The sequence below is a fragment of the Dromiciops gliroides genome, chromosome 1 (genome assembly GCF_019393635.1).
Source record: "Dromiciops gliroides isolate mDroGli1 chromosome 1, mDroGli1.pri, whole genome shotgun sequence".
NCBI classification, from domain to species: domain Eukaryota; kingdom Metazoa; phylum Chordata; class Mammalia; order Microbiotheria; family Microbiotheriidae; genus Dromiciops; species Dromiciops gliroides.
In genome coordinates, this window is record NC_057861.1 from 672,092,982 (window position 1) to 672,106,475 (window position 13,494).

Sequence of the window (13,494 nt, forward strand, 5' to 3'; positions counted from 1 at the left end):
GCACCCTCTATCAGTGACCTGGGATGGATAAAGCATCATCACCTACTTCCAACCACTCCCTTAACATGCAGATTTGGAGACACATGTGGACCAAATGGAGGGAGAGGAAGAGGAAGTTCATATTCAAGGATACAACCTTGACCTGGAGTGTGGAAAGTCTCTCTGGTGTCCCTCCAGTGTGGTGGTGAGAGAAAGAAGGCATTGAATACTGAATCATCTAGAACCATTTCAGTCTGACACTTAGGGACTCGATGCAAGTCACTGCCACCTCTTCATCTCAGTAAAATGGGAATAACAATGTTTGCATTAGTATGCAAGCTTCCCCCCAATGGGTTATTGTGAGGAAAGCACGATATAAATTCTTAAAATGCCCCATAAACAGATAAGATAGCATAACATTATTTTTGATGAGATACTACAATGATTGGGATGCGGGGGGTCTTTCTTGGGTGTAGGTGGGATGAGATGACCTCAGATGACTGAGGTGCCTTCCAAGTCTCACAATCTGATTCTGTGAGGTTCAATGGTGAAAAGACTCAGGTTGACAACTACCTCCTCACCCAGGTCCCAAGGGCACTCGGCTCCTACTGGCTTGCAGCCTCTTCTCTACTCTGGCTAGGAAGGCAGGATGAAGAGAATAAAAGTAGCAGAGGTTCAAACGATTAATTCTGTACCCTTGTACCAAACCCTCTGGCTGACAGCCTCAACCCTTCCCTAAATGCCCCCAAACCAGGGCACTATGTGGCCAGTCATTAAGTCTGAAACTAGAACATAGGGTGGGGGAACAACTATAGATTATTCATGTAACCAGAAGGTCCAGAGTCTGCAAACGCCCTCAAAACAACTTCTCCCTGTGTTTCTGTAAATGTTCTTCCTAAAACAGTGCTAAACTGAACCCAGCAACCACAGCTGTAGCTCCATGATGGTAGATGCTAAGATCATGGTGTGTTTGGGTTGGTTTTTTTTGGGGGGGGGTGCCATATTACCTTGTTACTCATGTTGAGCTTGCAATCCATAGACTCTTCAACTATCAGAGTTGGGAAGGACCTTCCAACAGACCATCAGAACTGAGAGATCACAAGAACCCAGAATTAGAGACCACTTGTTCTAAACCCCCTCCATTTTACTGATGAGAAAAACCAAGGCCAGAGCTTGTATTAAAAATATGTACATTTGTTTCCCCTCCAAATGGAGACCAGTATAGTGTAAAGAATCAATTGTTATTTGAGGTTTTATGACCCCATCTTTTGGCTAGAATTTTAAAAACCTCAGCACTCACACTGGCCTGGGGGCTCAGGCGCCGAGGCCACTGGTTGTAACTGTTGCCATGGCACTGGCACCTCACATCATCACCACTCGACGACGACGGCCTACATGGGCCTGGCAAAATTATAATGACTGGAAGCCCGGTGAGGGCAGTCATGTAACTGTCAGTCAGGGCTGCCAGTCAATTGGCTTGGGGCTTGTGGTGGTCAGTCTGGGGTCTGGCTGGGAAGGAGAAGGGAGGAATTTCGCTATTCTAGTTGAAGCTGGAAAGCAACAGGAGCTGATTCCTGGGCGGTGGTGTTATTCAGGTTGTATCTTTCCCCTCCCCCATTTTTTTCCCCTTCCCTTAATTTCTACTGATCTTGCTTGTGTTTTTTAAGTTCGTTCTTGTTAGTAAACCCTGCTCTGTTTTGAGGCTTTTGGTCTCCTTCCTTGCCCCAATATTGTGGCTAGTCGCCTAGCTAACACTCCCCAATTAAAATTTGGCCCCTACAATAGGGAGGGAGCAGGGGAGGGAAAGAAACTGGGTTCCTGGGGGGACTTAGCTCTAAAAGGTACAAAACTTGAGTCTCCCATGCTCTGTAGAGCGAATGCACAAGCCTGGTAAGAAAGGAGCTAGCACTGGGTCTGAAGAAGCAGAAGGAAAAAGAGGCACCCCCCCCCCAATCCCTCACATGACTAAACAAAAAGCTTAAGTCAAAGATCCTAGAACCAGAAAGGAATTTAGGGACCATCTAGCCCAGAGGTTCTTAACCAGGGGCCATGACCTTGTTTTGTTTTTAATTATTTTGATAATGATATTTAAATAGAATTGGTTTCCTTTGTAATCCTATGTGTTTTATTTTATCTATATCTATATCTATATAAATAATCATGAGAAGGGGTTCCTAGGTTTCATCTGACTGCCAAAGGGATCCCATGATACACAGATGGTTAAGAAACCCTGATCTGAAAAGATCAGGAAACTGAGACCTATAGAGAAAGGACCCTTCCCAAGGTCAAGGTAAGTGGCTGAGCCAAAGCCAGGCTTTCTGACCGCAAATCCAGAGATCTGTCCACAGAACCACATTGCTGTTCTTGATGGAAATACCAGATGAGTTGCCTGCTGGTTGTCTCAGACCCAAAGACACCCCAACCCTGACCTGGGGCCAGCAGTAGAAACTCTTCCAAGCAGTAGAGCAGCATCCAGTTTCCAAGGGGAAATGTATGTGAAAGAGGCAAGAAAAGCTACTTGCCCCTGGCCCAGAGTTTCCGGGCACATGAATGTGCTTATTCGAAGAACTCTAGGTCAGCCCCTCCAGGCTGCCATCCATCCTTCACATCAGTTTTCAGGGCACTCTGCCCAAGCTGCAGTGGCTGGCCAGGGCTTGGCTGGGAGCTCATAAAGGGGAACCAAGAGATCTCAAGATGGTGACCACCCCAGGTCCAGGAGAGGACCTGCTTCTGAGAATGGGAAGCCACCTTCAACTAACACACTCTCCCCTAGGGGGAAGACCTTAGTCTTAGCTCCTCACAGCCCCCCCTCGGTGACACTTCCCCTTGCTTGCTCTCACCTTATCATTGATGTGGTAAGACAACTATAGCTCATGGAGGGCAGGGACCCCAGCTTATCTAAACTTTGTGTCTCCCTCAGCACTGAGCATCATGTTCAGTACAGAGATGCTTAATCAAGGCTTGATTTTGTACAGAATCATTGGCCCTAAAGATGGAAAGGTTCTCAGCATTAAATACCATATGGTCCAAAGCCCCTTCACTTAATAGATGAGGAAACTGAGGTCCAAAGAAGGCCCACTTCTCAGCGGGTTCCTGGCAGCAGCATTTAAAAAAAATTATTCCAGCTCTGGGGGATATATGTTCATCTTAAGAAGGATGGAAAACCCAGTGAGGTCAAGATTTGCAAGTAGGGGAATGAGCTGAGGGCCTTCTCCATTTACAAGCAAAAGACCCAAGTTTCAATCCCAGCTCTTCTACTTCTCATTGGATATTGGAGTTACTCTTTGGGCAGTTTCCCTATCCCTAGAATGAGGGGACTGGACCCAGGTCCCGGCTAACTAGGTCTTTAAGCTTATGGTTTGGTCTGCTTCCCTGCCAACCCAGCCACCCTGCAAGGACCTGGTCCTTGGCCTTCAACTCTGCATCTTGAGATGGCTCCCTCCCCTAAAGCCAAAACCTGGACACTGATTGAGTATTGGCCCTGGTTCAATCATAGGACGGGGGGGGGGGGTGGTGGTGGTGGAGGGAGACTGCAGAACCATAGACTTTCAAAACAAAGGTACCAACCTAATCCATCTTAAGCAGTAATTCCCCCTACATCCCAGAGGGATAGTCATCCAGCATATGTTAGAAGCTCTAGAGTATCAGGGAATTCAGCCCCTTATGAGACTGCCCACCATGGAGCTGCCCCAGTATAGAGGTAGAGCTCCGACCAAAAGAAATGCCTTTAAGCCCCACCCAGAAGAGCAAGGCAGTTCTCCGAGTCAGGGAAGGTACTGGATGGAGGGCGTTAGGTAGAGTTGCCCAAAGGACCAGCTTCAGGATCAGGTTGCTCCAGCAAGAGAGCCTGAAAACCCCCATCCTAGCTACGTTTTTGTTTTTTTGTTTTTGGTGAGGCAATTGGGGTTAAGTGACTTGCCCAGGGTCACACAGCTAGTAAGTGTTAAGTGTCTGAGGTCAGATTTGAACTCAGGTTCTCCTGACTCCAGGGCCGGTGCTCTATCCACTTCGCCACCTAGCTGCCCCCCCCCAGCTACTTCTGACCAGCATCCTTTCCAGTCTGCCTCCCCACTGGGGGTGTGGTAGAAGCCACCAGAATGCCAAGGCCAGGCCTCAGACACTAATGGACAGGAGTTGGGGTTGGCTATATTGAATGATCAAAGCAAAGGGACTGATGGGGGGCGGTGATAGGGCCCAGAAGAGGCTCCTGCTTTGAAGCCATTTCCCAAGAAAAGTCTCCAGTTGCCAGCCGGGTGATGGTTAAGGACCATGAACTTGCAGCTAGAAAGGACTTTAGTCCATCACCCTCATTTGAGATAAGGGACAGAAGAGCAGGGAAGTAATTCACCAAATGTTACACAGCAGCAGGGCTGATCTGACACAAAATCCAGGACTCCGCTGGACTCCACTGCCCAGATATTGCCCCATCCAGAAACCACATCAGGCCATTTCTTGGTCAGTATCCAAAGACGGTGAACAGATACCAGTATATTGTCATGGTGAGCCCAGAGCCGGCAGCCCCTGAAAGATCCTACTCCCAAATATTAGGATGGAAAAGGACATTGGTAGCATTTTTCTGGTGTAGCTAAAAGGAAGGCATTCAGGCAGCTAGGTGGCACAGTGGATAAAGCACCGCCCCTGGATTCAGGAGAACCTGAGTTGAAATCCAGTCTCAGATGCTTGGACACTTAATAGCTGTGTGACCCTGGGCAACTCACTTAACCCTCACTGCCCTGCCAAAAAAAAGAAAAAAAAGGAAGAAGAGTGAAAAGAAGTACAGGGATGGTCCTTGCTTGGGCACTGAGGGGCAGAGGGCAGCACTGAGCCAGCTGCCAAGCAGCCAGCCTCTCCCATAGTCCAATCTCCTCCCAAACAGGTAAGGGATGGCTAGCCCAGAGCCTTCCACCACTCTCCTCTCAGGACCAAAGATAGCATCTTCTCCCCTCTGGATCTTGAAGATTCTCCCATTCGAAGTCACACAAGCAGCAGAGCTGAAATTTGAACCCAGGACCCAGATCTCCATATCTAACGTTCTTGCCACTTCCCCTGATTCCCTCCAAATTCTTCACCCAAACCATTCTCTTCTTCCCACTCTCGTAGAAGATAGCTCAGGAGGGAGATGATTTGTAAGCTCATTCCTCTTCCATTACGTGGAATGAGCCCTGAGGTGGGCACAGCCCTCCAGCATGGGACACATTCCCCAGGATGGGGGTGGGGCAGTCATTCAGCCAAAAGCTACCCCTCCACCCACTTCTATGGGCAAGGGCCTCATTTCTCAAGAGGAAAATTACTAGTGGGAAAGTGCCCAAGTGGAGGAAAGCCCAGACGCGGCTGGTAGGGTCCTATGTCACCTCTGAGCACACGTGATTTCTGCTCCCCTTCCCACCCCACCAAGGTCAAAATGCTTCTAAGTAGATCTCCCCTTGCCCCACTCCCCATTTGTCCCCCCTCTCCCCAAACAAGGCATGCAGCTGGGGAAGAGGAAGTTATCATATATTGATTACACACTTTTTCTTAAAAAAAAAAAAAAGACACCCCCCCCCCAATCAATCAACACAAAACTGGCTACCACAGTCCCAGGGTGAGTCTCTTAAAACATTCCAAGTCCCCCTGGGTTGCCCCACATCTATACAGAATAAAGTGCTTTGTTTATTAATTATTATTAATAATATTGTTTATCACACTTAAGGGCCCCATGACTAACCTTCCCCATCATGTGGAGGCAAATGGGCCCACCAGCTGCAACAGCTCAGATCTGGCCTTCCTAAGTGCTCTCCGAGTCCCATCCGTCCCCATCACCTCCCAGCTCCCTGCAGCCGCAGTCCACAGTGTTGAGGCTGACTTTGGCTTTTGTTTTTCCTTGATGAAAATCAAGCCCTCTGACAGCTCAAGCCACACAGTACATGGGCCCTCATGTTCCTGGAGGTGGAGGGGTCACCTTTGTCATTGGGGCCCAGCATGGGGCAAGTCTGCCCAGGTGGGCATTGCCTACATGAACAACACTGCCGCTCGAACCCCCAGCACCACTTCAGTTCCCATTTTCAGGCTCCTGCCCTCCACAAAGCTGGCCCTAGTTTCCAAGAGGATTCCAGCAGCAGGTGGGCAGAAGAGGGTCCATTTTCTTCCAAGTCCTCAATCTTCCTGCTCCATTTTTGACAAAGCCATGGGAAGCAGGAGGTCCTGTCTCCCAGGGCCTGATACCAGTGAGGGAGGAGAGCAGAGGGAGGGGATTAAGGTGCAAAGAATCTCAAAAATTACCAAAAAAAAAAGTTACAAAATGAAAAATAAAGGAGCTTAATCAGGAAGAATTAGCTTATGGAACTGCCTCAATTTAGGAACAGGATGAGCAGCAACCCTAACTGTAACGACCCAGTGCCAGGCCTGCTGCCCCATCTGCACCAAGGTCACACCTCTGCCTGAGCCGAGGCAGGCTGCCTGGGATCACATTGTAGTCCCAATTTGTGCAGAAGGCTCTGGGCCAGCCCGAGCCTCACTGCAGCAGCCTGGAGGGAAGGGAAAACATGGGGAAGTCGAGGCAGCCCCCAGGAGGCAAAGCCTCAGCCCACCCACAAGGAGAGGGAGAGAGAGGAGAGGTGAATGGGCATGAGTGCCCACGTAGCCCCTGGCACAAAGGAGCAGGCAACCACATTCAGGCTCCTCCTTTGTCCTATCCAAGTTTTTCCCATACATACACACATACACACATGCTCACACACATCCCCTAATGAATACATTCACCCTAACGTCCCTCCAACACACACACCCTGTATTTCCATTTAAGTGGGGGAGGGAGTGGGAGAGCAGCAGGCTAGGAGAGGTCGATGACCCCTGTCAGCATGCACGATGACCCTCCTAGCCGAGACCAAGAAGCTTTCGCTCTCAGAAAGACCATGAGGCACCTGAGCTCACTCTAGGGCACCAGTCCTGAGAGCCAGCTGGAGGGGACTGGGAGAAATCCTACAGAGTGGGTGGGGCTGAGTTCCCTGGTAACACTTTAGCCATCCGTGGAGGACAGGCCCCCAACATGCCAGCCTCTTGGCTACACCTCCCCCCCAAAATGTATTTGTAGCACCTAGGAGCCCAGAAACAAAGGGCCCATCATTCCCTGCTCCTAATTCTGAAGACATTCTGACCAATGTTTGGTCCAAGTCGTTTCTTCCAAGGCTGGGTGGGGGTGGGGTGAGCACATTAAAAGGAAGAGAGAGGAGAGCTGTTGGCTCAGGTTCTGGGATGCTGCCCATGGGGTCAAAGCAAGAAGCAGCTCATCAACCCCTCCCCTAAACCACAGCAGATTCCCTCCCTCTTGCCATGGGCCCCAGCAGTAGCCAGCCTTTGGGGATTGGGGCCCGCCCTTGGAGCATGACCAGTGTGACCCCCTCAGGGGGCGTCTTTGGTTGACTGACCTCAGGATCCCCCAGAGGACTCGGCATTCCTACCCCCAAGGTGCCGTCATCCTCTTCCTTCCCTCCTCCTTCTAAACTGTAAGGCACTTTGAGAAACCAATCCCTCCCCAGCAAGTTGTGATTGATGCCTTCAGTTTGTGAAAAGGACCCCCCTTTCCTCGACTGCCTGCCCCCTACTCCCTGATCAGGCAAGAGCCCCAAGTCTTGGAAAGTCCTGAGGGATGCCTCCCCAGCTTCCTAATCCCTCCCACCTAAAGGCATCCCCCTCCCCAGTCCGTGGGCTAGCACAGGCCTCTGAGGTTGTCTGAGCTTGGCCCCCACTGTCCCGTGCCTACTCTCCCCCATGAAAAAGGAACACAGGCCCCCACTACCCATCTTATCAGTCACCAGTCAACCACAGAGGGAGCTTGCTGTGAGGAAGGTGGCAACTGGAAGACTTAATGAGTCCCACTGCCTTCTGCCAAAGGCTCTTCTGGAGCAGATCCCCTGGGAGTGAGGGGAAGGGCCCAGGGCCCCCCCACCCTGGCACCATTCCCAACTCCCTTTCCCAAAGTATAACCAAACAGCTACTACTCTGTTTCCCCACCTGGCCTGAAACCCACATAGGCTTGGTCTCCTGTAATCCGGGCTTCCTCCCTAGGCCCATACTTGTGTGCCCTAAGAACAGCAGGCAGGAGGACACAGAGTAGGGGAGAGAAGGGAGAAATGGCATTTTGGCAAAACTGATGGGACTTAGCCCACCCCCAATCAAAGTGAATCTAGTGCTTGTCCTGAGGTCTTTACCCCCCCAAACACATATAGAGACACCAAAACACATACAGGCGATCCCCCATTCACACAGTTTCCTTCCTAGATACACACCCAGAGATAGGGGTACACAAAGACAGGCAGACACACAGATGCATGGGCATGCATGCACATGTATGTGAACATACACCTACACACATGTGCACAAACACAACCCTGCACACAGACTGTACCCCACCCCATACACATTCTCCTTGTCCAAAGACATCCTTGGGTAGGCCACTCGTTCTCAGACAGTAGAGACATACATATACTTTGACATGGGTACACACTCGTGCACACACCCTAGGACAATGACCTCCACTCTCACCAATCTCACCTCTCTACACTAGCCCCCTCACCCAAAGGGGAACACGGGGACTCTGAGTGCCCAGAGCCTTCCACTTGGGCCGCTCATCTTAGGTGGCAAATGACCACCCCAACCTGCCTCACCCCTGGCCCTCAGAGCCTAGCTTATAACACTGGCTTCAGCCCACCCCTCACACATGCTCAGAGAAGGTCTGGGGCTGCTTCTCCTGCCAGCTGCTGCCCACCCCCTTATTACACTACTCTCATTTTACAAATGAAGAAACTGAGGCCTAGAGCAGGAAGTAAGAACCATAGTCTAGATATGAATCTAGGGTCCTTGACTCTTGACCCAGGTCTCTTTCTACTATGCCATTCTGCCCTCCCAAGTCCTCTTCCTTTCCCTCTCATCAAAGCAATAGGGAACCCCTCCAAACTAAGTAGCACCACCTCTTGGCTCCTATCCAAGGCCTTATCCTACATTCTGTTCATCCCCAATACCACCATGATGAGACCATATGCAAAATGGAACTGAGTGGTCATGGAACAGGAAGGGATAGGAGGGGGCAGGGGGAGCACAGGAACTGGAAGAGATCTTATCTAACATCTAGTCCAACTTCCTCCTTGTACAGATGAGGAAACTGAGGTTCAGAGAAGACCAACAGCCTGTCCAAAGTCACGTGGGTTAGTGGCAGAGTGAGAAGCTGAACCCGGGTCCTTGGAAATCACATCAATAGCCCCTTCAACTCCACTGAGGAGGAGGAGAAGGGGAGAAAGGAGAGGAACACACACACACGGGCTCCATTTTCCAGAGTCAATCCATGGGGTCCTTTTGGAGGTGCAGCTGGGACAAACTTGGCATGGACGAGAGGCAATGAGAGGGCTCTGGGGTAGAGCAGTAGGGCCCGGGTGAGGAACAGTGGCCCCTAGTTGTGGCTGGCATTGACCTTCCCCGTAGAGAACAATGGAGGTGGGGGAGGTAAGTGAGGTGGGGGTGGCAGGGTCTGGGGGCGTGGGGGAAGCAGGGGGAGGGAGTGGGAGGGGGCTGGTGGTGGTGGTGGAGGCTGCGGGGGAGGAAGGCCAGGCTGGGTAGGGGTTGAGGGGGCAGCTCCTGGGGGCACTGGAGTCAGGGCCAGGGTCAGGCCTGGGGGGTGGTCACCACCATCAGGAGTGTCCGAGGTCATCGGGTGACTGACACGGAAGCACTTCTCTTTGTGGGCTTTAAGCATGTTGGAGAAGCGGAAGCGCTGGCCACACACGTCACAGGGGTAAGGCTTCTCGCCCGTGTGCGTCCGCCGGTGCCTCTTCATGTTGGGCCGGCTTGTGAAGCTCTTGCCGCAGATCTCACAGATATACGGCTTCTCACCTGTGGACAAGGGGAGGCGGGCGGAAGTCTGGTCATCCAGGGCCCTGGCTGCTAACTCACTGCCAGGCCCCTCCCTTGCCCCCAACCCTGCCATCCACTCCCTGGCAGAGCATCTTCCTTCCTTATGTCCCCTCATCAAACGCCCTCCATTCCTCATGAACACCCAACAGTGAGCCAAGGACTCAGTCAAAGCTCCCACCCCTTTTCCTCACCACAACTGCCTTACGGTACGGATCAAGGTCCAGCTCAGCCAAGAACACACGGAGTACCCCGCTGGCCTTGAGGGGCCATTGTGGTCCTTATAACAGGAGAACACTTGGAATCAGAAGGCCAGAGTTCTGAGTCAGACTTGGATGCTCACCAGCCATGTGACCTTGGGCAAGTCATTTTTTAACTGTGTAATATTGGGATGGCCCTCACAGTCTCTACCTAGGGCTCTTTGTTGAAAGCTACAGAAAAGGGAGCTATTGTTGTTGATTGACTGAGGCTTAGAGAGGTCTTACCCAAAGATATACATAGAAAAATGCAAACTCAAACCCTTCAGCTCCAAAGCCAGTGGTCTTTTATTGTATTCTATCATCTGTTCTCATGAAGGAGTAAGTCTCATTGGCTAAGGTAAGGGATGCCTGCCAATAACCCTGGCTCAGCTTCGGTTAGATCTGAATGTAATTTCACTCATTTCACCTACTTACTCCTGAGTCTATTAAAATATTCCAGTTGACTTAACTAATTCCAATGTGGCAAGTCGAAAAATATTTCAAGTTACCAAAGGGAGTTAAAAAGCCTATTCTTTCAAATTAAGACCTCAGCTCATTAATTTACCCTTTCAGCAAATATTTAATATTGCTGGGTGTGGTGGTGAATGCCCGTAATCCTTAACAGTGGTGAACTGCCTAAGCTCAAGAGTTCTGATGGAATGTCCTGAATTCAAATCCGATTCTAAATTCATGCTTTCTTCCATACTGTGCTGACTAGTTCCCCTCTCTCCTCCCCACTCTCTAAAAGGTTCCCCACCTCCAGGGACCCTGGAATCACAAGATAACAGAGCTGGAAGGGACCCTACAGATCAACAGGCCCAAACTTTTCATATTACATGTAAGAAAATTGAGGCTCAGAAAGAGGAAGCCATTTGCTCTGGGTCACACAGTAGTAAGTGATTGGAAGAGTTGAAACTCAAACTCAGGTCTTCAGATTCTAAGTCCAGTGATCTTTATTTGGAGTGGAGGGGGTGGGGGTTGGAAAGGGGAGAAAGAAGGAAAAGGGGGAGAGTGAAAGGGAGAGGGGGAGAGAGAAGGCAGAAAGAGAGAGAGGAGAGAGGGAGAGGAGGTGAGAGGAGGCAAGAGGAGGCGAGAACCCTAGCTTGGTCATCTCTTCTAACAAGAGTTCTCTAGGTAAGTGAGAAGGGATGGCGACCCCAGCAGGGCTAATGATCCTGGGTTGGGGGAGGGGGTAATACAGAGGAGATGATGGCAAGGGAGGGAAAGGGGAAGGAAGGAAGGGAGCAGGGGTCTTCAGAGGCTCTTACCTGTGTGTGTTTTCATGTGCTCATCAAAATACTGCTTCATGTTGAAGTCCTTCCCGCACCACTGGCACATGAACTGCTTGTGGCCAATGTGAATGCTCATGTGGGACCGCAGTTGGTATTTGTACTGGAAGCGCTCATTGCAGTTCTGTCCGGGAAGGGGGAGACAAGAGAAAGGAGTGTGAGGGCTCTGTTGCAGCATCTTCCATGCCCAGGTCTCTAAAAGCCCAGGTGTGTTTGCAGATGGTTCTGGGTTGGACAGTTATTAAAGAGAGAGGCTGGGGGTGGAGGGCAGGAGAAGGAACAATCTAGCAATGGGTTTGAGAACACCCTCCTCCTTCTATGAGTCGAGAAACTCAATTCTAGACTGGCTTGTTGAATTCAATCAAGTGCTAAGTATGTGGAAGGCTCCAAGGGTACAAAGGGCAACCAATAGTCCTGCTTTCAAGAAACAAATGTTCCTGGTGGTATGAGGAATAAACAGATAAGTAAATGCAAGATCATTTGAGAACGTAGAACACGAACTGGGGGGAGAGGTGGAGTATATCAGGGAAGGCTTTCTGGAGGAGGTGGCCCCTGAGCTATACCTCAAAGGGAGCTAAGGAGACTAAAAAGCATAGGTAAGGACTTTCCAGAGCTGAAGGGCAGCCAGCCAGAGACCAAACATGGAGCACCATGCCTGGGGAACAGTACATGGGTGAGTTTGACTGGGAGACAGAGTATCAGAAGGGGAGAGACAGGGTGAAAGTAGGAGTCGTCAAGATGGTGAAGGGGAATAATGCAAGATACACTTGGAGGGTGGGCCTGGATCTAGATCATGGCAGGGCTTTAAAAGTCAATGGGAATGGGCAGCTAGGTGGCGCAGTAATAGAGCACTGGCCCTGGATTCAGGAGGACCTGAGTTCAAATCCAGCCTCAGATCCTTGATACTTACTAGCTGTGTGACCCTGTGCAAGTCACTTAACCCCAATTGCCTCACAAAAAAAAACCAAAAAACAAACAAACAAACAAAAAAGCCAATGGGACACACCTGTGTTTGATCTCAAGAAAGAAGGGACCCCTGACTGTATGGAGTTCAACCTGTGGCTGAGCAGTGACCCCATCTACATCTTGCACCAGTGGTCACCAGCCTGAAGATTCCTAATGAAGGGCAATGAATCCTTCCTCTTCCAGGCAGCTTATCCCCACTTTGGGTGCAGTTCTGATTGTCGGGAAGTTTGTCTCAATATCTGCCTTCCTGAAAATTCTAACCATTTTCCCATTACTTCTACCAAGCAGAACAAATCTAATTCTTCTGTCTTATGGTATTTGTAAATATCTACCACATTAGCAGCTAGATGGCAGAGTAGATAGAGCACTGGACCTGAAGTCAGGAAGACTTGAGTTCAAATTCAGCCTCAGACACTTATTAGCTGGGGGACCCTAAGGAAGTCATTTAAATTCTGTTTGCCTCAGTTTCCTCATCTGTAAAATGGGGATAATAATAGAATCTCTCTCAGAATTTTTGTTAAGGATCAAATGAGATAATCACTGTGAAGTGCTATCTGAATGCTGGGTACCATCATCAGTCACTATCAGTCACCATCATCATCTCTCCTCCCCAATTCCTCCCAAGTGTCTCTTCTCCAGGCTAAATATCCCTGTTCTTTAATTCAATTCAATAAACATGTATTAAATGCTTATTTTTCTCTCAGGCACACTGGTAGGCAGTGGAGATCCAATGACAACAATAAATAGGAGTTTACATTTAGTTCCTTGAACTAGTGTGTTGGTGAATGTTTAACAACCAGCTCTCTGGGGTGGGGGTGGGGGGAATAGGCATAGGAATAAACATTTTAAGTTTAATCTACATTTTAAATGTTTTTTCCCATGACCTTCTTAAATCTAAACAAGCAACAAAACACAAGCCCTTCCTGATCATTTGCCCATTTCCAAGGTGCAAATAAATGTTCCCTCTGAAAATAACTAGCTCTCTCAAGCTGGTTTGAGCTAGTTCCAGGATACTCCTGCTTCAGTGATGTGTCAGACACTCTCCAGGGTCGTCCCCATCCTAGTTGCCCTTCAAGCTCATTCTAGTTTGTCAACATCCTTCCAAAAATATGATGCCTAAAACTGAACTCGGTCTTCCAGGT

The 13,494-nt window shown here is 49.7% G+C and overlaps 1 protein-coding gene across 1 annotated transcript in view; it reads right to left on the minus strand.

Moving 5' to 3' along the window:
• Nucleotides 1-5,623: 5,623 nt before the first annotated feature.
• ZBTB47 (zinc finger and BTB domain containing 47) overlaps nt 5,624-13,494 on the minus strand; it is a 45,815-nt gene continuing 37,944 nt past the window's right edge. Inside the window, 4 exon segments of the mRNA XM_044004847.1 lie at nt 5,624-9,400; nt 9,402-9,463; nt 9,466-9,840; nt 11,366-11,510. Coding sequence (XP_043860782.1) covers nt 9,200-9,400; nt 9,402-9,463; nt 9,466-9,840; nt 11,366-11,510 — 783 coding nt within the window. The 3' untranslated portion in view covers nt 5,624-9,199.